A 22,733-nucleotide genomic window follows, 5' to 3' on the forward strand; every position below is an offset into this window, starting at 1 on the left:
AAGGAAGGAAGGAAGGAAGGAAGGAAGGAAGGAAGGAAGGAAGGAACTTAAATGCACAAACCTGCAAGGAGATCCTACCTTACAAATCAACAAAAACGTATCTGGGAAATGGCCACAAAGTATATTTTCTGCAATGTTTGGTATTGCTCCTGGAGAAGAGCTGACTCCCCAGTCAGTACATGCAGAGCAGCAGTCACCATGCTGCCTATTTGGAGCAGCCATCTGAAAATATCCCTTAAATACAAGGGCCATATGGGCAAGAAATCCCCATTTCCAAGCCAGCCAGTGTCTATGGATTGCCATTGCCACCTTCTGGATTAGACCAAGTGTGCACCAGCCTGTCCCAAACCCGCTGCTGGCTGCCAGCAGCCCAGTGGGCATCTGTCTCCAGCTGGAGCCGGGGTCCCCAGAGCAGGAGCCGTCACGGCTGCTGTCACAGCAGAGCTCGGGCCCCACCAGCAGCTGTCAGCAGTTACCCGTGCAGCCTACGTGCCATTTACATCACGCCCTTAGATTTTGTGATCTCCTTTCACCAACTATTTTAGGAAACCTGTGCAAGTCACGACTTGGCCAACACACTGCTGAGCTGCAGCTCTTGCTCGATCATCAGTGAGGGACAGATCACACAACTATTGAAGTGCTGCCGTATTAAACTGCTAACGTTCAATAATTCTGTCTAGCTCATCTACTGTTGTAAACATCTGATCTACCTGCCCAGACAACTTGTACCCTGGCACAGTCACTGCAATTATCCTCCCGCTAACGGCCCTGCACTCCTGCCAGGAGAGCTCATGTCTTCTCCCCTACCCCCAGGCACGCTGCCTCCCAGAGCAGGCGATGTAGGTTACTGCCTGCCGTGTGAAGGGAGAGCTGGAAAACTAACCTGGCACAGCTCGATGCTGGCAGGAGGGTGAACTGGATTCTCGTACTGGTGCAATGGGGGCAGTCAGCCACAAATATTCTTTGTTTAGCCAGGAAAACGCTAACACTGGTGGGTAGCATCTGAGAGCGCAGCTCCACTGGAAAAGGGCTCACAACCCACTACCAAGCAGGCAGAGCCGGCACTTCCCTGGGTATTTCTCCGCGGAAGAATCTCATTCATGGGGCCCGTGATGCCCGAGCTGTGTTGAACACAAGTGACACCCTCTTCCCAACACCACCATCGCACTGCTGGGACAGCCTCACTATCCAGCCTTCCTCCACCGGGCTGCACCCCCAACAGCTTTCCCATCAAAATCCAATAGACCCAAAGCGTTTCACAGTCCTACGGAGCTGAGTACGGGGAAGATCGCCCAGCCCAGCCCCGTGCTGCAGCCACGCTTTACAGCAGAGGTAAGGCCCGAGGGGAAAGTAAAGCAAACACAGAGATTTCCTTGGAGGAAGGAGGAGAGGAACTAACCATCGGCCGGGTGGCACCAGGGTTTCACCTCATCTGTTCCACTGCTGCTGCTTCCAAGGTTTGTCTGGGAAGGGTCCTGTTGGCAGACACCTCGGTGACTCATGGCGAAGGGTCAAGCGGACAGTCAGAGACAGTTATTGCCTTTCCAATGTCTGCAGTTCCCAGTCCTTCTTCTGGCCTTATCTTGGCAACGTAACCACCCCACTTACCAGCTTCTGTTACGCTCTGAGTTTGATGATAACAGAACGGGTAATTTTGCAGAGAAGACCAAGACACCTCATCCATGCCAAAAAACTACATCTGGTTCCACTAAACAATTTTCATTTTGCTCTGCAGCTTCCACAAGGTGGGGCCTGGGCTGGCTCCTCCGTGCTAGTGGGAGGCGGATTAAGCAGCAAAGTCAGGACATTTCTGACAGCGAACATTTTAATAGTGTATTCATTCTTCTGTTTTCTTTTTCCTTCTTCCCTCTTCTTTGTGTTAGGTCTAAATCTTCTGGGAACAGGGAATTGCAGCGTGCCTTCTATCTGACGGAAGTAACCCACCGCATCTTGTTTGTGTCCATGAAGGCCAAGCGGAACGGCAGCAGCGCCGGGAGTAGCGCTGCAACAGATAAGTGTATCGGGTTCTTAACAGGAGATTAGATGGCGCTGCATTCACAGGAGATAAGAAGATTGAGAGCTTAAATTTAGCGTCATCAGAAAAAGAATAAGCCCCACAGCTCTCTTCAAAACGTATTTCTTACTGTGCTTGCCAGGGGACAGTCGGGCTGAGCAAACGTGCCGGAGCAGACAGTGATGGTGAGTGGAGACAGGGGAGGTGCTGCTGTCACGCTCCTTTTCCACGCCGTCCACCCTACAGATGTACCCTACTGTCACAGCCCTACCTGCCGTCAGCCCGCGGGCAGGCAGTCACCGGGGAGCTGAGAAACCCGGGGGGGGTACGCAGGGTGTCACCCACCCTCCCGGCACAAACGGCTCCTACACCAGTCACCCACCAGAAAGGAAGGTGGGCGGCACCACGCTCTGCCTTGGCTGCAGATCCCAGGGCTGGGACCCACGCTGGCGCCTTCAGCAGCGAGGAGAGCCCCGCTCCCACGGCACCGCCGGACGGGGGGGGGCAACGGCGGGCTCCCCAGCTCAGCCCCCGTGCTCCAGGTACGACGCCACGGGCTCAGCGCACCCAGGCCCGGGTGTCCCTTTAAAACGCTCCGTGCACCCAGAGGGTGCTGACACCCGTGGGACCCACATACCCGGCGTGGGGAGCCCCACTGCGCTGCCCCGCACCCCCGCACCCCGCTCGGGTTGCCCCACTGCGCTGCCCCGGACCCCCGCACCCCGCTCGGGTTGCCCCACTGCGCTGCCCCGCACCCCCGCACCCCGCTCGGGTTGCCCCACTGCGCTGCCCCGCACCCCCGCACCCCGCTCGGGTTGCCCCACTGCGCTGCCCCGCACCCCCGCACCCCGCTCGGGTTGCCCCACTGCGCTGCCCCGGCTGCCGCCCGCCCCGGCCCGCGGCCCCCCCGGCTCTGGCGCTGGCTCCTCCCGCCGTGATGCGCTCGGGAGGCGCCTCCGCGGCTGCTCCGCCGAGCGGCGCCGGGGCCGGGCCGGGCAGCGCAGGCACGGTGGGGCCGGGGGCACGGGCGGGGGGGTGCAGGGAGCCCTCGGGGGGGGTGGGGGGGCGTAGGGGTGGGGGGTGCCCCGCGGGGTGCGCGCAGGGGCAGGAGGGTGCAGGAAAAGGAAACCCCCGGGAGGCCGTGGGAGGGTGCGCGGTGCCAGTGGAAGGGGTCGGGGGGCTCTGGGGGGCGGGCGGGAGGTGGGGGGCACGGTGCCGGGAAAGGAGCCCTCGCAGGGCAGGGACCCCCGCTGCCAGGCCTTGGGGTGACCCTCGCCATGGCCCCCAGGTTGAAGCCCTGAAGCGGTGCCGTCAGGAGGCGACGGGCAGCCCAGCTCGGGTACCGTAACCAGGGCTGGAGGCGGCATCTGCTGCATCCCTGAGTACGTGACTTGCTGAGCTCCCGTCCACCAGTCTGGTGTCGGCAGTGGAGACTTCACAGGCCTGGGCGCTGGTGACCTTCTAGGTCTGACCTCTTAGGTCTGTCCTACAGCTTTGGAATCTGTTCTTCAGGGGTCTCGTCCAGAGCCGCTCAGCCCATCCTGCCCGCCTGCGGAGCAAGGCCATTGCTGTGGAGCCACCGCTCGTGCCTGTTGAGGTACTTCATGGACTCTCAACAACAAGCATCTCGTGTGCATGTGGTCCCTTCACAAGATGAAACACGTAGTGGCATCACCACCGGATAAGCTCTTGGAAGTCCCGGCTCGTTATTTAAGCAAGGCCAGGCTGCCTGTTGCGATTTTTGGGTGCGTGTATCCCCGCTCCCTCTCCTGAGTGGTGCTTACACCAACCAACAGCTCGTGGGTCCGGAGAGCCGTGCCCCTGGGGATGTTCTCCCTTGAGCTCAGAGCAGCAGCAGTCGACCTGGACCGACCCAGCGGGGTTTATTTTGGAGCTGCCAGGAAGGAGCCCTCATCTTTGGCGCTGTCCTTGAGCAGATGACTGACAAAGTAATGAACGGGAGGGTGCCCCTGCCTGAAAAAGCCTTGTCTGAGGGCTACGCTCGGCTGCGGTACAGGGACACCTCGCTGCTCATCTGGCAGCAGCAGCAGCAGAAACTGGAGTCAGCCCCCCCCAACACTTACCTGAGCCGGAGTCGGAGCATGTGGTACTCGCAGTACGGCAACGAAGCCATCCTGGTGCGGGACAAAAACAAGCTGGATGTCTCCAGGGACACAGGGCAATCCAAATTTTGTGCTATTATGTAATTTTGGTGGTTTTGCATTAGAAATCCACACATGGAGACAAACCGGACTTACATCAAGCTTGGGGAGATGGGTTTGCACCATCCTCATGACAGACAGGCAGCTAAAGCCAAGGATAGGCCAGAAAGGCTGTCTGAAGTTTGTTTGGTTTTTTCTGTTGGTAGCATCAGATTTTGCATGTCATTGAGTGTGTATAATGAAAACAGTCTTGCTCGGGAACTCACGAGCCTGTGTTTGCTGCCCAGCATCTCGGCAGGGTCCGTGCTGGGCCATGTGTTGCTTGTAAGTGGCTTGTGTACCGTGAGAAACACCCGCTGCCGTTTGGGAGCCCTCCCCAGGAAGCACTTTCACTTGCTAGTCCTTACGCATTGCCACAGCTCTGCAAACACCGGTGGGAGAGAGGCAAGTGCAGATCCGTCTCCATCGAGGCTAAGATTTTAGGACGGTGATCTGCAAATTACCTGGCCGCTACTTGCTCTGCTTGCCCTGTCTCCCTTTAATGACTGCCCTGGAAGTGGCCTCTTACAATCAGGTAATGAAGTGATTTATTGTTGGGGCAGGGGGAGGAGGCAAAGAATGTATTGAGAATTTCGTCTGGCCAAAACACCTGGCAGAAGGTGCGCTGCAGTTGCGAAGCAAAGGGCTCTCTCCAAGGCCACAGTTTGGTTTTGTGGAAATAACAGGACTTCTGGAGTCAGCGGAGCTGATTCCCTTCAGGCAGGTAGATCCCCAGCTACTGTAAATACACACATCTCCTGCTAAGGGACGTAAGGGAACGCCTACGCAGTACGTACCTGCCCCCAGAGATCAGTGGCAGAAGGAAACAGTCTACTCAAGTTTGCTTTGCATTTAAGTTTGAATGCATGCAGTAGCTTGGAAGGGTTTCTCTTCTAATTTGGGTTGGAGAGTAGATTTAGTGCATGTATTTTAGAAGTTGTGTCCAGGAGCGTTTGCTTCAACTAAGTGAAGGATTTGAGGAGGGAAAAATACTACAATTGCACTTCTTGGGAGTAGAGACTGCTTACAGGTCATTTCCGTTAGAGCTGAATCCTGAACTTGCTCAAGGCAAGATCAAGCTGAGAAACTCAGTCCAGCAAGCACCTAAATCTTTCTGAAAAACAAAGCAGTACCACTTCCAGAGGTGCTAATGATGCACCCAGGGTTCATCACTGAAGTATAATATTGGGCTTAAGTCATGGACTCCCTTTATGCCCTGCTTAGGACGTCCTCCTGCAGCCCTGTGTGCCTAATCCAGCAGCGCTTAGGCATAGGCTTAACTTCAGGCAAGTCAGTATTTGATGTTGACTTCAGTATAGATTATTTACCTGCCTAAAAGTAGGCACAGTCATTACTTACATTTATCTAAAACCTCTTTTGTGTTTTTCAAGCACTTTATTTTTACTACAGTGAAGAAGAATCTCTTCCACCTCTCCCATGTGGGTTGAATGCTCCAACACACATGATCAAGCTTGCTGAGCGGAACAGACCTGTTTTAACGCGAGATTGTAGAGGTTTGGCGCGCTCAGCCCTGATCTGTAGCACGCGTATGCACTGCAAACCATTGGCAGCTAATTTTTTTTAAAGTACTATTTATGCACGTGTTGATGTTTGGTACCTTCTGTGTGTACCCATAAAACTAAACCTGCTGACAGACCTCAGTGCTTTGCAGACCTGGGCATCACTCTGCACACTCACGTAACCCTCTTGATCTTGCCAGGACTAACTCTGGGTGGGAAATATTTTGGTGAATAAATGTTTTTCAGCTGGGGAGGGGTGGGGGGGGGAAAGCATTCAGCAAGATTCACACAACCAGCCAGACTCGGCAAGCTGCGGGCAGCGGTGCCGAAGGCAGAGCGTTGCCTGGGGTGCGCGACCCACCCAGGGCGATCGATTCATAGAGAGGGGCCCTGGGCACCGCGGGTCGGAGGGCCCTGCAGAGGCAGGAGAGGTGGGTTCAGGGCCCTTCTGGCAGCCCAGGGGAGCGTGCAAACTCTGGGAGTTTAAGGAACAGCACGTCCCAAAACCCAGCTGTTCATTTGCTTTACTTTTCTTATAGAAAAAAGCATAGATTTTTTTTTCCAGTAAGAATATTGGTTATTGTGGGTACAATCAGTCTCTTTTTGTTTATGTAGCTGGTAAACCAAAATTCAGTTATTTGAAGAGTGTTAATTGGACTATATGTTAATAAGAAAAATAAGCATGTGCATAAATTCTTCCAGGACTGAAGCTGAACGTGACAGTACAGGAAGAGTGTGACTTGTTCTTCCATCTCTCTGTGAACGTGACGGTATTATTTTCCATAGCGGTGTCCTGATTAGTCACAGCAGGTTTGTGGAGTGGCTGCTATGAGCGCGCAGTTCCCTAAGCCAGTTGTGTAGTGTTGATGCACTTGTTTAAAATGCTGCTGTAGCCTGTTTGATAAAGTGCATTAAAGTGATTTGAATGCATCGTCGTGAGCAGCTGCTTTTCTTCTGCAAGTTAATGACTTTGGCACATGCGAGGATTACAGCTATTATCTCTCCCAGTCCCCACCCAGGCAGAAGAGGGAAAGCTCAGCAGACAGGCAGCTCCTCCCAGTTGGGAATTACCTTGGTTACTGGTGGGGCTGGAGGAGGCTCCTCCAGGTTCCCAAGCCCAACAGCCCTTGTGCATGCGGGGATGAGGAGAACCTCTGGACATCACACATGCAATAACCTCTGTCGATAGAGAACCTCAACTGTGTCCTGCCAGTCCTCAACCTCCGCCAAGTCTTAAGCAGCAGCATTGCTTGATGCGCTTAGAAATAACTCACTAGAGTAAATGCTAAAGAAAACATCCTCCTGTGGGGCAACTGCCTCGCGGGAGATTTTTAGAGGATAGGTTGAACAAACATTTCCTTGGGGGGTATCACTGATACAACGGCTATGCAAAACAGGTTTGCTGAAACCTTAGAGATGATAGGCTTTAAACCCAGTGAGCAGGAACAGGGTTAGACAAAAATTAACCCTGGAGAAGCCTGGCTGGTCTAACCTTTACCTTATAAATAAGCCATCAGGCACACATCTGAGAAACCTAACAGCAAAACCAACCTGAACCCTCTCCAGCAACCAAAATAGATTTTGGCCACCATACAGGAATGTCAAGGCCCTGCTGTGACTGTGACCAGCCGCTCTGGGCCCCCCCTTTCCCAACCGTGTCTGCCACAGCCCGGTTGCCCTGGGCACCTGCGGGTGCAGCGCTGGCTGGTGGGGCAGGTGCCGGTGAGAAGGTCCCTCTGGTTCCTTCAGGTCTTGGTGGCTTGAAAGTAGTCAGCACTAAACCTGGGTGACATTTCCATCTCCTCTTTTTCAGCTGAACTTACCTCAATCAAATGCAATTCTTGTGTAATCTAAGCCCCCTTCAGAGGATAGGCTTCTAGGAACAAAGTCCTTCCTTGGCTGCCCTGGTGCATTAAAGCAGCTCGAGCGTTTCCCTCACCAACAGAAAGTGTATTTAGAGCCTGTCTACACCAGGTTCTGAACTGATTCAGAGTCCCCAGGCCAGCACATCAGACCTGTCCCCTGCTCTGAAGGCAGTTTGTCCCATCAGTGTGGCACTCCATCCACACTAACAGCTGAACTTGCAAAATTAATTCCAAATTATTTCAAGACTCATGGCACTAGGAGTCTTAATGTATTTATGTTTGCCTTTTGGCAATGCTACTCAAGTGACTTCTTAATCAAAGCCCTACAGGTTTTCAACTGGAGCAAGTGCAAGACCTGAGAAAGGAGATGAGGGAAGCGAAAGGGAGAGGGGAAATACAGGATCAAACTGCACACACAAACCAATTTTTCTTTTTATTATGAAAACAAAACAAATGCCCCAGGACCAGGGTCCATGATTACCAGTAACATCAAAGATTACTTTCTAACTTTTTTTTTTTTTAATTCTGTTGTGTTTGAGGCCAGCAATTTGCAATAAACAAGCTAAACTACTTACATTGACTCATTTCTTTTCAGTAACTGACATTTACAGGAATATACTAGAAATGGCACTAAAAAGTTTTAAGAAAAAGAGTTACGGTAAATTTGCATGCACATCATACAGAAAAGTAACATTTTTTTAAATATTAAAAAAATCAAAACCAAAAATACAACAACAAATCTTTCTGGATTGGTTATGCCAGTATCAGGGGTAAGTTCTAAGTGGCCTGTGTCAAATCCTAGCTGGTGGCTTATTTATTTTTAAAAATGACATTTAAAAAGATATGCAAATACCATTTCTTTAAAAAAATGCATCTCATTGTTTTACAAGCAAGATAATGCTGCTATAGTGTAATCAATCCTTGCCCTAAATTTGTCTTCAGCAATGCAGAGCCTGCCCACAGTTAGCCCTAGTGGTAACTGCTCATTTTGAGAATACGTCTTCTGAAAATCTTTTGAAAATCCAGTACTAAAAGGTTGTGTTTTTTCTTTGTCATGCCCCGATCCCTTCCCCTTAGCTCCAACCCCAACTTTAAAAAACATCATTCCTTTCAAAACAAGGAAAAAATTAAAAACTGGTCTAAGAGTCCCCAAAACAGAGAAAGAACTAGATTAGGTAACTGCAGTCTGCTTCTACCACATAGAGAACATGGAAAGAGACCTCACTGGGTAACTAATTTGTATATATACACGCACACAAGTGCTCATGTGTGTATGTGTGTGGGCGCGTGCATTTATTATACACACACTCACAAAGTTACATAGTCCCAAAATTACAGTTCTACAGTTACAAACCCTGTCGGTAGGAAAGTTTAAAATCGCAACAATACAAAACTGAAATGATTTTGTATAGACAACATTTGGTTAGCAGAAAACTGTTGTACGCAACAGATTCCTTTAGTAGATGGATCAGGGCCTGAGCCCATGGGATGCGGATCTCCCTCTGGTCCCACCGAGCCTAGGTCCGATGGTATGCCAAGAGACACGCTGACCTTACAATCAGATAAAGTTTCACAAGGTTTTTAAAGGTGCAGTAATGCTGGTTGATTGATAATAGGTCCGGTCAGACATTGTTTTGTCAAAACAGGAATTCGTCAGAAAAAACAGTTTCAATAAAACTATGTGTGTATGTATACATAAGAAATCATACTGATTTCAGTGAAGTTTCCCCTGGAAAACAAAGTTAAACTTTGTTCGTTCAAGAAAAATTCTACCATAAAAATGTCAATCTTTTTTTATTCTTAAGTTTAAAAATGTTATTTCAAATGTTATATATTTGATCATTTTAAAGTTATTTCATGACATCCATACTGACATGTCATGCAATACAAACTCAGTTAAATAAATGCTCTATTGTTTCTGTTTCCAACTCATTAAGGGCTGCTGCTACTTACTATGGACTGAAAACATCTCTTCTTTCCTGGAGACACTCTGATCTGGAGATACAAGAGGCACCACTACTGATATGTCGGGAGATAATGAGCACTACAAACAATATGAAAATGAGAAAGTGTAAGAACAACATTTTGAAATAGAGTCATCAATTTTTCCTGAAATGAAGGCCATGCCAAAATGGATTTCTCCTGTGAACTGCCATTCACAAGGAACACCTTACTTTCCATGAAAACAGTGTTTCCCACTAAATGGTAGCCCAAGTCACAGCTGGGTATTACCAAAGATATGCAGGTGGTTCTTCTTATTCCTTGGTGGGTTTGGTTGCTTGTTCTCCTTGCAAATCCCCAAGCTAGGGCAGGTTTGCCATCTAAAATAAGGATCCTCCTCCAGTGCTGCAGACAGTCCCAGGCCAGGCCCCTTTCCATCACTTCATGCTTAGTCCCCAACCCTTTGGCTCTAACCTTTCCACCGATTTTTCTGGGACAGACCTATCCATCCTAGAGGAACGTCTGTACCCTGATTGTGGTCAGCAGGGCTGTCCCCAGCGTCGTAGGATGGTGGCATGCTGCAGAACCAGGTCCCTGGGCTTTGCATGGCGGTGATGCTGGCAAAAGCAAGCTGCTATTACCTCCAACACCAGCTGCGGTTTGTTCTCCACGGAGGTGACCACCATGTTACATCAACAGCACAGCTCAGGTTAATGCACGAGGGAAAAGGTTTCAAGCAGGGAAAACTGGGAGCTTGTTTATCCAAGTTGTCATGGTATTGAATTGGTTGCAATTATTTTAATTAAAATACTAGTTGGTTTTGATAATGGAAGTCTGAGACAATAGGAGAAACACAGATGAAACCCAACCCCATTAAAAAACCCCCTAAGCTCTTAGTTAGGTGCATATTATATTTCCCTCATAGTAAATTCTGAAAATATATTACTAAGCATCTGTCTATGTGAAGATTTTTTTAAGGGCAGATTTTTTAAAAAAAGGGACTAAAAATAAGTCCATTGTTAATGGAAAAGAAAAATCATTAATTTCAGTAAGAATCACCCTAGTTCATCCACTTTATTATGGGAAACTATCTGCAAAGACTTGAGAGCCTCCTGCCAACAGGCCAAGCATCCTGGCGATTGCAAAATGAGCCAAGGATGCCCAGCAGCTTATAGGAGGAACTCAGTGCCTCACAGCAACACTCTCTCAGCCCTTAGCGCAAAAAAAAAAAAAAGGAGGAAGGGGATTTTTTTCTTGTACAGCAAACTGTAAAGAGTGTGTTATTGTCACTACACAGATAAGACGTGGACAGAGGCACGTCAGCTATTTGAGATGCACATTGGAACGCTCTGAAATGTTGCTTTGAAAGATAGATTTTTACAGACAGATGCAAGAATGAAATTCTTGATAATTCCATCTCCTAAGTGTCTAAGTGTTTCAGCGTCTAAAACCTCAGTTGATGGGCAGTGACTGGCAGCTGACTGTGGCTGCAGTTAGAAGTGCAAACCATAGAGTGAGTGCTAACAGGCTGGCCCTGCGCTTACCCAGCTTTCCAGCAAAGTGACCCCCCCAACACCACACATCCCAGCACAGCGTCTCCCGTCCCAGCTCTTGGAGGCTGAGCGTGCAATGAAAATTGTGTGCTAGGGCTGAGGAGTCCTCCAGGGCCACTCACCTAGGTGAAAAATAAAAGCTGGTGTAACCTGCACCATGGGCCTCTGGCAAACCACTAATACAGACCACAGCAGGGTGAATTTTAGGGCTACCCCACAGTAGAGAGGCAGCCTTAGGGGCTGGTGCTGGGAGAGGGAAAGGCATAACTTTCTGTTAAACTATATTTTTTCTTTACAATAAAAAGTTAAGAATTTACAATAAATTTCTGCCCCTCAGATTACAAATTTTATATAATTATAGAACTGGTGTTGTCCTAAAATTGGATTATTAAAAAACCACCACTGTTCTACAAAAAAAAACAAAAAGGAGAAAAAAGACCTCTGGAAATATTACAGAGAAAATAATAATGTGCTGAATCAAGAAATTGTATCTACCTGTATGTCTCAAAAATCTGTACAAAACAGGAAAAAAGGGGGCTGGGGTGAAGAGATAAGAGAAAACAAAACCCAAAATGAACACACCAAACATGACAGAGCACCAGACACATGGTAGACTGGACTGTAGCACCTGTAGGTATAAAGTTCATTGGATTTAAGTAAAGTCTCAGATTTTTATTTGCTTTTTTGTTGTGTTCTTTTGTGGGTTTTTGTTTTGTTCTTCTTTTAAAATCTGGTTCAAACCACATTAAAAGTCTGCATTTCTGCTGGTCTGCATAATGCAGCTTTGCTTTTGTTATTTTTTTAATAAGTTTTAAGTGACCAATGGTGTTTAATAAATAAAGTACTTATATATACATGAAATCAGGGACAGTGAAAACAGAGTGTATTGCAGCAGTGCAGGTCAAAACATTAGGCTGGACTCAAAAAATTGCAAGTCTTCAAAAATTGTCTCTTTTTTTCCTCCCTCCCCTCTTTTTTCTTTGTATTGAGGTAAGCATTTCAGTGTTTGGAAACCTGCACCCTGCACAACACAGAAGTAGCATTCCCCTTCTAGGAGCTTACTACTGAAATGATAGAGAAGAAAAAAAAAAAACGCCAAACACACCCACCCACACACACCATCTCTCTCCAATTCCCCTGCCAGCTCAGCCTCAGCTGGAACTCAAGTGCTCCTTTATTTTAAGCCCAGACTGAGGTGCTTGTCATGGAGAAAGTACTTACACATGTGCCTAATAACAAGCACATGACTTGCCTTGGTCACTCTGCAGGGATCACTCTGAGGTCCAGCTGAGAACTTTCAGCCAAAAACTGATTTCAGTTAAATGAAAACTTTCATGGAGAGTATCCATTTCCTGGAAATTATCTATTTGATGTTAAAAACAACATTCCCAAGAAACCTGAGTGTCCCTTGCTCCCTTCTTCCCAACGTATCCCCAAGAAAAATGAAAATTTTGAGTGGAAAAACAAGAAATGCAACCACTTATATTGCTCATGTGCTTAAAGTTAAATTCATGCTTAAATACCTTCCCGAACAGGTGCCTATGCCTCTACCAAGATTAAAAAAAAAAGCATGTTAGCAATCCACAGTACACGAGAATTTGTTTTTATGTAAAAAGATGATAGCATCTGACATTTTCATCACACTGTAGACTTCGAGATTAAGAATACTAGTGCTAATAACAAATACACCAACTAGTTCAAAAGCTAACATCTTTCAGATACAGTACCATTTTACAGAGATTTCTTTAAAAAAGATTTTTTTACCTTGTGTGAACCAGGCAAGATTATTAAAAGAGAACATTCTGGGGAGAGAAAAGGGGCAGGAGGGAAATGTACTACAAACCTTGCAGAACTTTCTATTTATCTCCAGCTAAGAGTTCAAAGTTCTTCCATTTTCAACCAATCTTCTTCAGTTAAAATGTATTTTAGAGACTTTATGCAAAGGGAACTATTTGTCATAAAGTCTAGTCACACACACGCGCAAAGATCTTTGACCTATTAAAAGAGTGCCCCCAAAAAATGGAAGATACCTTTTATAACACTGAATTAAAAAATAAAATAAAAAAGTCAGAGAGGAAAAAAAACCTGACCATCGTGGAACAAGAACAGTATATTATGGAGAGAAAGGAACACTGCAGACCATCGGTGAGGGTGATGTCCATTTTGTGTTTTTTGAGTAAGTGTCCGTAACTCATTCCGAATCGCTGCTGTCTGAGCTGGAGCCGCTGGAGCTGCTGCTCCCGGACTCGGAGGAGCTGCTACTGCTGAGACGGGAAGGGCCTCCGAAGGGAGCTGAGCCAGATTTCTCTGCAGGGAAGAAGGCAGCGGTGAGGTTACTTGCAAGGAACTGAACTAGAGCAGGTTTGCCCACAGCCTTCATCCTCCATGGCTTGGTTCACAACTTCATTTTACCTGGGCAGCTTATTTACCCGCAGCCTTTGCTTGCTGCAACAAGGCTTGTCCTGTCAGTGGATGTCAAGGTTTCTCAGGCTGCAGGTGACCACAAAAATTTGGGATCCGCACAGGAAAGTGGAGCACCTGGGGAGCTGTGTCCACAGCCTTGCATCCCTCAGTGCAACCTCTGAACCCAAGAAAATCCTGCTTGACTTGTGCGAAGCTGGAAGAAGCTTAGTTCGCACTGTAAGAAACTTTTGTACCATTTTTCACGCTACTGCACTACGTGGGAGCTTGGACTTTTTTAATCCCACAATAGAGAAAAACTATCCATTAGATGCTCTGCACTACTGGTCTGTATGCCCAGTCCTGCACAGGCCAACACCAAGCAGCTGATCCTCCTCCCTCTGAAGGAGAAATTGCCTCCAAGACACCTCACATTTACAACCTAGGAGAGCTTCCACCTGGGCAGGGACCAAAGCAGCCCCCCACAGGAGCTCAGTGCCCAGCAGTGACTCGCTGTGCCCCTATACTAGTGACCAACTAGAGTAACTGTCACAGAGATAAACCCAAGGCTACAAGACAGCAGCAGTTTTGCTTGCCTCAGTGAGGAAATCACACACACAACATTTTGGGCATGTTAGCACAGTAAAACCAAAGCCATTACCTTTCTTTGCAGGTTTCTTGTTGTTGTTTAGCTGCCCGCTGACATCCTGTAACCGTTTTTCTAGTTCTTTCTTCTTTTCCTGAGCTAACTCTTCTTTTGACTTTGCTGCTTGCTTTTTCCCACTTGCAGCTGTGGAGGAGGAACGCACAATTTCTGAAACTGCATGGTTGCAGGTGAAAAAGAGTGGACATCACTATTTTACAGGGCATGTAAATCTGTGCAACCACTCTGCAGTGACACTGCTAAGATCACGTGACCACACAGCACCTACACATCCCAGATATAGGACAACACATGAAGTTGTCTAGATCATCCAATCACCATCATCCTGTAACATGCACTTTTTAAGAGAGATCTTCTGGAAAGTATTTTAGAAGATAAAAATATCCATGTAATAATCTTGTAGTTACAGGTTACTTACCAGCCAGTTATATGGTCAATAGTTACACATTTGTAATTACAGAATTGTTACATGGGTTTTCTGCCCTGTAAAATAAAGTGTCCCATTAAAGGTTGTCAGAAGTAAGCATCTGCCATTATAAGTTAAGATACCTCATGCAAGAATATACCGTGTTTTATGTCATTTTAAATATAAAACAAAAAGGACAACTTAAAAACCAAATGAGGCAAAGGCTGGCCAACAAGAACGTAGTTGCATCAGTTCTGATGGAAATGGTGAGAAGTACCAGCAATACTCATACTTGTGAGCAGAAGAAATAGAGTAAAAAGGAGTAATTGAACACAGGTGTTGGCCAGTATCAGAAGCACAAGACGGGGGCCAGACATTTTGCCTGATCCAGCAAGGAAATACCTACATTTCTGTGTGCTGTTTTAAAGTAATGATTTAAAAACCCAAAGAAATCTGGAAAGCACAGTCCTAAGAGGGTGCGCCCCTGGAAATTAAGCATTGCAATTGAGAGCAGACAGCAAGAGTGCGGCTGGGGTCAGGCGTGCCAGCCTGCCAGCCCAGGGTGTACCACTCTCAGAGGAGCAGACAGACAGACATCAGAGGTTATCTTTGTTACTCTACATTTTGGTTCCAAACAAAAGGATGCTTCTTGTTCCTAACCACTCTGGAAAACCATTTCCTGAGCTATTACAACAGTGAAGGACTCACAAAAAAAAATCAAAGCAGTGTATTAAAAATTAAAAAGAAGGGTCAGAGTCTGAGTTTTGCTTAGGCCTACCTGAAAATCCTGTGGTGAGGAAATGGAGGTTACTCTGCAAGAGCTGCAAGTAGCTATTGTGTTATACTCTTAACAGGACAGCTCCCTCTTAACCAACAAGCAGATGGACAGAGCCAGGACCACTGCAGGGAAGCGATCCTATTGCTATTCAGCTGGAGCTAAACTCCAAAGGGGCCACAACAATTCACTCTCTGTGGATGAGGCACAGAGAAAAGTCTGTCCCATACTGTACCGTACACTCGGCAGCGCATTAACATTAATCCTCTGAGCTGATAGAGGCTGAGGGTAACATGGTGATCACGCCATCCAAGAGCAGCAGTTCTGGGGTGAATGTACAACTCAGACACTTACACCCAGAATCCACAGATTGCCCAGGTGACTTTTGTGCAAGTAATTTATTCCCTTGGTGTTCTGGATCCCAACCATGCTTTTTGTTTCCTTCCTAATTAAATGCTAAACTATTCAGGATAAGAAACTGATCCTTCCAGATGTGTGCACATAACACCTAACACAATGAGGCTGAAACCTTTATAGTGCCTTCTAGATTCTAGATAAGTAATAAAGGTATCACACTGGTCTTGTAGAGGAACACAATAGTCCTCCAGGTCTCCACAGCATGGCATCATGGGAAGAAAGAACAGAAAAAAATAGGAAGTTTCTGTACATTTTCTTGGGAGAAAAGAATCTCTAAAAAATCCCTGTCATCACATACTCAACCAGCTGGATAAGAGAATCCTAACACACATGCCCTGACTCCAAAGCTGAGCCCAAGAGCCGGTGGGGGAACGCATGCCCCAGGAGATAACTTACAAAACGGTTTCCTTTGTTTTTTCTGTAAACAAGATTTCACGTATCTCTCCAGTTCTCGTAAAGTTGTGGGCTTCAATGTTTCAAAATCTATTTCTATCTCGTCAGGATTGGAGTCTCTGAGAGAAGGTTCCCGCGACTGGATGATGTGCACCACCCTGCCCAGCTTCTCCCCAGGCAGACGGTTGATGTCCAAGCTGAGTTGTCGTTTCTCATCATACGTCATGGGTAGACCTTCCTCCTCCTCGTCTGAATCGTAGGTTGCAGATGCCTGTTTGCCTCCTTTCTTGGGCTGCCTGGAGGGGGTGGCAAGTATGGAAACATTAATGGGTATATTGAAGCAATGAACTCTCTTTTTCTACCCCCCTTGTAACAAATACCCCAATGCTCTTGGCTTTGAACTTCCAGCCAGATGGCTTGAACAGCACCACAACTTCCGAAAAAGTTCAGAAATCTGAGATCAGCTGTTCTACTCCTATTATATTTTAGCCCTGTGACGCATGACCACAAGCCCATGTAGCAGCAGGAGGGCAGCAATGAAATGGCACGTTCTTGCTGGCTGCTTAAAAGGCAAAAAGCAAAGCCTTATCTGAGAGTGATCAGGCAGGGACTTTAAGAGAGCTGGACAGTGGAAATATGATGGTTCCACTGCCAGCTCTAACTTAAAGAATCCCAGAAGTTGTCTGGGAATGGAGACACTATTCAACCACGAATTAACTGCTCTGACAACTGAGCTTCACCAGGAATTCAGCGGGGACAGGAGAACTGGACTGGAAGCTCTTGTCATTCCTCTTAAGGCAGCTTCCAGAAGGCAGGCTCTTACCTGTTAGAGGTGGTTGTGCTGTTTGCTTTCTTAGCTGGGGCTTTCTTCTGTTGGGTTTGTTTTGGTGGTTGAGCCACCTTGGGTTTCTTCTCCTCCTCAGCTTTTACTTTGTGCTTTTCTTTTTCCTTCTCTTTATCTTTCTTTTTCTTCTCTTTTTCCTTCTTCTCTTTTTTTTTCTTTGGTTTGTTCACTGGTGCTTGTGACAATGCAGCTAGCTGCTCATGGACAGCCTTTAGCTGGGAGAGAACAGTGAAAAAATTAATCAGACTTCAAGGCAAGATAACTGATGCCTCCACATACCCTTCCTCTACATCCCAATGTGTAAGTATTGTTGAGGGATATCAGATGTTTAACATAAATAAGTAGGTTTTAATTAGAATAAATTACTTAGGAATATAATAGAGTGTGATTTGTGCTGTTTGCTTAGCTTTACTTAGCACGAGTAGCTGAAGCCTTTAGGCTGTGATAGAGGGATTTTTCTCAGTAATTTTCCTAGTTGTTTTCCCAACAGCTAGTACAGTGCTGTGTTTAGTCTTTTAGTATGGGAAAGTATTTTGATATCACACTAATGTTTTGGTAGTGTTTTTCCAAGTCTGGGACTCTTCAGTTCTCCGTGTTCCACCAGCAAGGGCAGGTGCACAAGGAGTGTAAACCAGAAGATAAGGAGGCTCCAACCTTCGGGGAAAACTGCAAAAACCGCAAGTCAACAAGATAAGAGCCTGCCTGAACACAGAAGAATCCGATTAGATGTTAGAAGACCCCAGACCAAAAATCACCATTGGACTAAAGGACATATGGACAGCACGTGAAGGGCACGTGCGGGGCAGGTGTATGGGACCCAAGGGTGTAATTGCTCTAGGATCTCTTTGTTCTGGGTCCCTCTCTTTAGAGGCATCCAGCCTGGGCTGATCCTGCTGCTGCACCTTTCAATTAAATTAATTATTTTATAAAATCCAATGCCTGAGACTCTGCTGTGGGAAACCTAGGGTCGAACCTGAAGAAAGAGGAAGTACGCCCAAGAATAACTGTGTGCATGTGCGACATCATGAATGGTGTGTGAATGCTCGGGCAGCAGCTTCTTCTTTAACAAGTATATCCCAAAGTCAGCGATCAAGCAGTCCAGTGATTGAACTCAGGAGACTTTGCTTGATTTGAAATTCTTTTTAAAAAATGCAGTGCAAGTATGCAGAAGCTGACTCAAATGAAAACATAATTCTTGTTTTATAGGGGCAAATAAAAATTAAACTTAATAGCTCCGTCTAGATCGCTGACAACTTGGCCTCTGGAATCCTGCGTTTACTTCTTGGCTCTCCTACTAGCCTGATTTGAGACACCAGATAAGCTATTACGGTAGCACATGTAAGCACTGTAGCATCTGGCATTGTGTATCTGCACAATAAGAAAGGCCATGGCTTAATCGTTTGCAACCACAACAGTCAAAACAGCTCACTTCTACAGATGGGGTACAAGGGGGCAATATCCCACAGGAAGCTTGTGACAGATTTCGTTATGCCTGAGCTCTCAGACAAAATGAGCGTCTCTGTTCTTTCCAGATCCCTGTGAAGAAGTATTGTCCACACCTTCATTCATACTCAAGGATCCCAGAAGGAAGCACAGAACATCAGCACCGAGAATGGCTATTTCAAACAAAATTAACATTACATCAAACATGCACTTATTTCACAGCTGAGCATTTTTCCCCTTTAGCTGGCAGAAATGGAGATTGCTTTCCTGCATCCCAGCCTCGATGGGATTTTTAAGAACAAAATTAAACCCTTCTTCCTGCTATGCCCTTTCTACTGCACAGACACATAGCTTGGCTGTTGCCATACCTGCTCCTGGAGCTCCGCCAGCCGAGTCGCTCGCTCTTCCTCTGAGTCTGAGCTATCCGAGTCAGAAGAGCTCTCCTCGCTGCTGTGACTGCTCTCTGTGCTTTTGCTCACCACTGGTGCTGTTGGTGGAGGAGGAGGTGGGGCCTCTGCAGGCTCATCGGGCATCTTTGCAAACCTCATCTCAAAGACATCCTACAAAAAGGGGGAAAAACTAGTGACAAAAGGAGTCTGAGCCACCAAGACCACATTTTGGCCTTTTAAACACACTAGACACCCCACCACGGGTCAGGGTCTTACTGCACTACACAAGGTGCTGTACAAATAAATAATAATGTACAGATGAGCATACATATTCTGTAAGCCCAAGAAAATTCTCCCATTACTTTATACAGCAATGATTGTAACATTTTAGGAGCGGAACATGGCATTGGGGCACGCCACGTGAAGAGCTCAACAGTTGTGCAGCCTAGAACATGGCTCTTTCTAAGGGCTGAAGGAATCATCGACTCTCCCTTGCCAGTGCCAAGAGCAGATTCACGCTTGGACCTCTGACACCTTGTAGCTGAACTAAACATACTCTAGAAGACACATTTGCCAACACCTTTACCTGGAGCTTCCTGGCCATCGCTACCACTTCATGGTCTGGAGGATTGTACTTGTAACAATTAGAGAACATTAACCGAATATCTGCTGCAAAACCTTGTGCATCTTGGTATTCCCGACTGTCCATTTTTTTCTGCAAACAAACAAGCCAAAGGGAAAGGGGAGAAAAAGCCATAAGCAAAAGGCATTTGTATCAACTGCATGGAGGACACGTGCATCTTGGAGACAGCTCAGAACAGCCTCAAAAATCACATTTGTCTAAGAGACCAGTAGTTTGATCTGGCTTATTGGTTCCTAAATAACATTCAGAGTTTCTGCTTTTTAAAAAAAAGCAAGCAAACACAAACAAGACAACCAAAGAAGTTGATATTGCTCCATAACAGTTTAACCACTTTTAAGATTCTAAATCTGGGTTGTTTTTTCCTTTTTCCAAGTAGTACTACATAAACCTGTCAGGGTCCAAGTTCTATTAGAACGTAGAGCCAATTAGAAAAAGGGTTTTCTGGATCAGAAACTAATGTAAACAAGGATCACGGACAGGAAGGGCGAGAGTCAACAAACAATCAAGTTACCATTATAGGAGTACCTTAAGCGTGTATTTCTACACGCTATTTGGGTATATTTGCTCTGTAAATCTGAAAGGACAGAAAAAAATCATGACCATGTAACTCTGACTTCCTGCTAACACACACAGCTTGAATTTTGCTTGGCAATTCCTACAGCAAGATAGGTGTTTACAGTTAAACTACACCTACACCTGATTTAAAAGTCCAACTGATACAGAATGGATATAGAATTCACCCTTGATGAACCTATTCATAATATTATTTCCTTGTGTAGTGAGAATAAGTATCAGGAGCTAAATATTTGCACCTTGTTCCTTTCTCTTATTTTTCGGCTCTCACTTTTGTCCATTTCTCTTGCTGTTTGGGACTGAATGACTTGGCTTTACGTAACAGTTTATAGCATTCCTAGAACTTAATTGATTTTATGCATATATTACTACTATGTGTAAAACCTTAGCTCCAATTACTCCTACTGAAAGGAAAAAGAAGCTAACACTAGATTTCATTTGCATTTAAAAGACCTGGGCTTAAAGAAATTCTCTATTTGCCAAGTGCTTGCAGGCCTCCCTTTTGTATGTCTTGTGCACCTGTATCCCCCAGCAAAGGGAAGGGGCTGACTGGCAGACGGGCTGCAAACGTGATCAGGAAAGACACGTCCCCCGCCCGAGCAGGAAGCAGGGGTGCTTTGGGGCTGGAATCCACACTAGAGGACTTAACACAAGCAAAATTCCCATTTGTTCAATGGAAGCTACTGATATTTCACAGCTACACGGTAGACCTTGTAAGACCTACAAGACCTTGTGAGACCTGCAATGACTCCTAAAACTGTTTTTGTTCTGAATAGAGCAGAATTTCACCTCCAGGGATGCAGCTCTGGAGGGACCTGCATAAGGGTGGTGACATTCCTGCAGCCTTACTCCCCACTGTGCTGCAGCCAGACATCTGTCAAACTTTTGTCAGGAGACCTCATTCTCTTGGTGATTAAACCAGGAGAAAGCCTCTGAGCCTCAGCACAGAGAATGAAAGGGAAATAGGTTTGTGCTTCTCCTGTCTGAAGGAGAACTGGCCTTGTTTGAAAAGCATCTCAGGCCAATTCCAAAGCAAAACGTATGTTCAAACGAAAGGGCCCATTTATTTTAAAATACATCTTACTGCATGAAAGGCCTTTTTGATGCACTTATATTTGTTTGGCACACTCAATGGCTGATTACTGCCTATGAAATACGTTCCAGTGTCTGAGGCTTCGCTTTCATCCAAACCCAACAGTTTTCTACCCAACAGTTTTAATCTGTAGATTTTTGTTTTGTTATAAAGAATAATTAACCTAACAAAAGAAAAAAAAACTTTAAATTGGTGGGCTGGAATATCTTCGGTTACAAATTCACTTTGAGATATCCAGCTGCTTAAAAAACGTTATTACATTTACAATCAGGAGTCATAGACAAGCAGAGGACTGGCAGAGGTGCTGGGAGGCCAACTAGTCCATTCTCTGCCCCACGCAGTATCTACCACAGCAATCTCATTTTCCCTCAGCAATCAATTCAATTAATATTCTTTAATGTTCAAAAATTTCTTTCCTAATGTCTCATTTGTCTCTTGCTCTAAGGTAAGCCTTGTCCTGCCCACCGAGGATGCAGAGAAAACTTTTTGTTCCCTCCCTTCTTGCAGCAATCTTTTACAAGTTTTAAGATCTAACATGTCCCCCTTCCATCTTCTCCTCTCCAAGATTAAACTGGACATCAATCTGTCCTGAAAACAGATGCCTTGGGCATGGCATCAGGGCAGGTGCTGACAAGGGACAGGGCCACACAGGTCCAGTGACTTTAGCAGAGAAAATGCCATCGCTACCAGCTAATGAGGGCTCAGCCTGATTTCTGGGGGCCTAATTGCACTTTACACAAACTGCCTCAACAAGAGCAGCTGCTTTGTGAAGCTGTGTTTGTATTCTAAAATAGGTGCAACTAAAGAAATCTGTAAAGATTCCCCCAAAAAATGTCTCCTCACTTTGAAAACCCTGAACCAAGCTGCTCTGAAACCAAAGCAATTCACTGCAAGAAAATTAACCAGTGGGTATAGTTAGATCCCTGGAGGTAGTGCTTTATTCCAAAAGCAAACACCTTGTGTAAACCCTCTTGCATAGCAAGGACCGTTACTTGTTCACCACTGAGTAAACCAAAGGCAGAGACATCCACATCGCTGCTGCTGTGACCCGCTGGACAGAGTGAGAGAAGGGGTGCTCCAGGTTCCCCCCAGCTCCATCACGGGCACAGCACCCTGCCTCTCCTCAACAAAGCTCCCCAGCATTAGAGAAGGGAACATGAACGTACTGCAAGCGGGTCCTGTCTGCCTGTAGACAGGGCAGCAGCACAGTGCTACTACAGCTTCATAGCAAGCGTTTCACCTACTATGGGGAATTAGGGCTGCTGCCTCTTCATTTTTAAAGCGTAACCCCTGCCTCTCTCATCATGCTTTCATCCTTTCCTCTCTCTACTCCAAGCAGTTCTGCTCTTTCCCCCTCTGTGATATCAAAGAATTGAGGTGGAGATGAGCTCACTGATCCTGTCCCTTTGGCTCTTCCCACTCCCAGCCCTAGCTCCAGCACGGCACTCCAGCACATCCCTCCACTCCTGGCTGCAACAAGCTCAGCTACAGCCCCTCCACCTCTCACCTGCCACCTGCACAGTCACAACAGCCAACCTGCCTCCTCTACCATGCACACAGAGAAAACCATCTCCAAATCCTTCTGAAGCACACCTCTGC

The 22,733-nt window shown here is 46.5% G+C and overlaps 2 protein-coding genes across 11 annotated transcripts in view; one reads left to right on the forward strand and one right to left on the reverse strand.

Moving 5' to 3' along the window:
• The first annotated feature begins 2,997 nt into the window (after positions 1–2,997).
• BRD3OS (BRD3 opposite strand) lies at positions 2,998–6,665 on the forward strand. Of its 2 annotated transcripts, none has more exons than XM_075772745.1 (2): positions 2,998–3,023; positions 3,507–6,665. In XM_075772745.1, exon 2 carries the CDS (start codon positions 3,952–3,954, stop codon positions 4,219–4,221), a length of 270 nt encoding a protein of 89 aa, XP_075628860.1. In that variant the 5' UTR covers positions 2,998–3,023; positions 3,507–3,951; the 3' UTR covers positions 4,222–6,665. The 2 variants fall into 2 exon arrangements, with proteins under 2 accessions (XP_075628860.1, XP_075628861.1); XM_075772746.1 differs by having other exon boundaries at positions 3,527–6,665.
• Positions 6,666–8,020: 1,355 nt separating this feature from the next.
• The window catches only part of BRD3 (bromodomain containing 3), a 50,721-nt gene continuing 36,008 nt past the window's right edge, over positions 8,021–22,733 (reverse strand). For 5 of the 9 annotated variants that reach the window (XM_075772742.1, XM_075772740.1, XM_075772741.1 and 2 more), the window contains 6 exons: positions 19,412–19,540; positions 18,805–18,996; positions 16,973–17,208; positions 16,153–16,445; positions 14,156–14,284; positions 8,021–13,401 (listed from right to left, as the gene is read on the reverse strand). In XM_075772742.1, the coding sequence (XP_075628857.1) occupies positions 13,286–13,401; positions 14,156–14,284; positions 16,153–16,445; positions 16,973–17,208; positions 18,805–18,996; positions 19,412–19,540 (1,095 nt within the window). In that variant the 3' untranslated portion in view covers positions 8,021–13,285. Of the gene's footprint in view, positions 13,402–14,155; positions 14,285–14,576; positions 14,642–15,342; positions 15,534–16,152; positions 16,446–16,972; positions 17,209–18,804; positions 18,997–19,411; positions 19,541–22,733 lie in introns of those variants that run through there. The other 4 variants (XR_012838508.1, XR_012838507.1, XR_012838509.1 and 1 more) reach the window with 4 other exon arrangements.

Source organism: Balearica regulorum, chromosome 20 (assembly GCF_011004875.1).
Source record: "Balearica regulorum gibbericeps isolate bBalReg1 chromosome 20, bBalReg1.pri, whole genome shotgun sequence".
NCBI classification, from domain to species: domain Eukaryota; kingdom Metazoa; phylum Chordata; class Aves; order Gruiformes; family Gruidae; genus Balearica; species Balearica regulorum.

Bases quoted from the DNA above. Each gene is read 5' to 3' on its own strand.
- BRD3OS (XM_075772745.1), top strand. From the start codon at position 3,952: ATGACTGACAAAGTAATGAACGGGAGGGTGCCCCTGCCTGAAAAAGCC.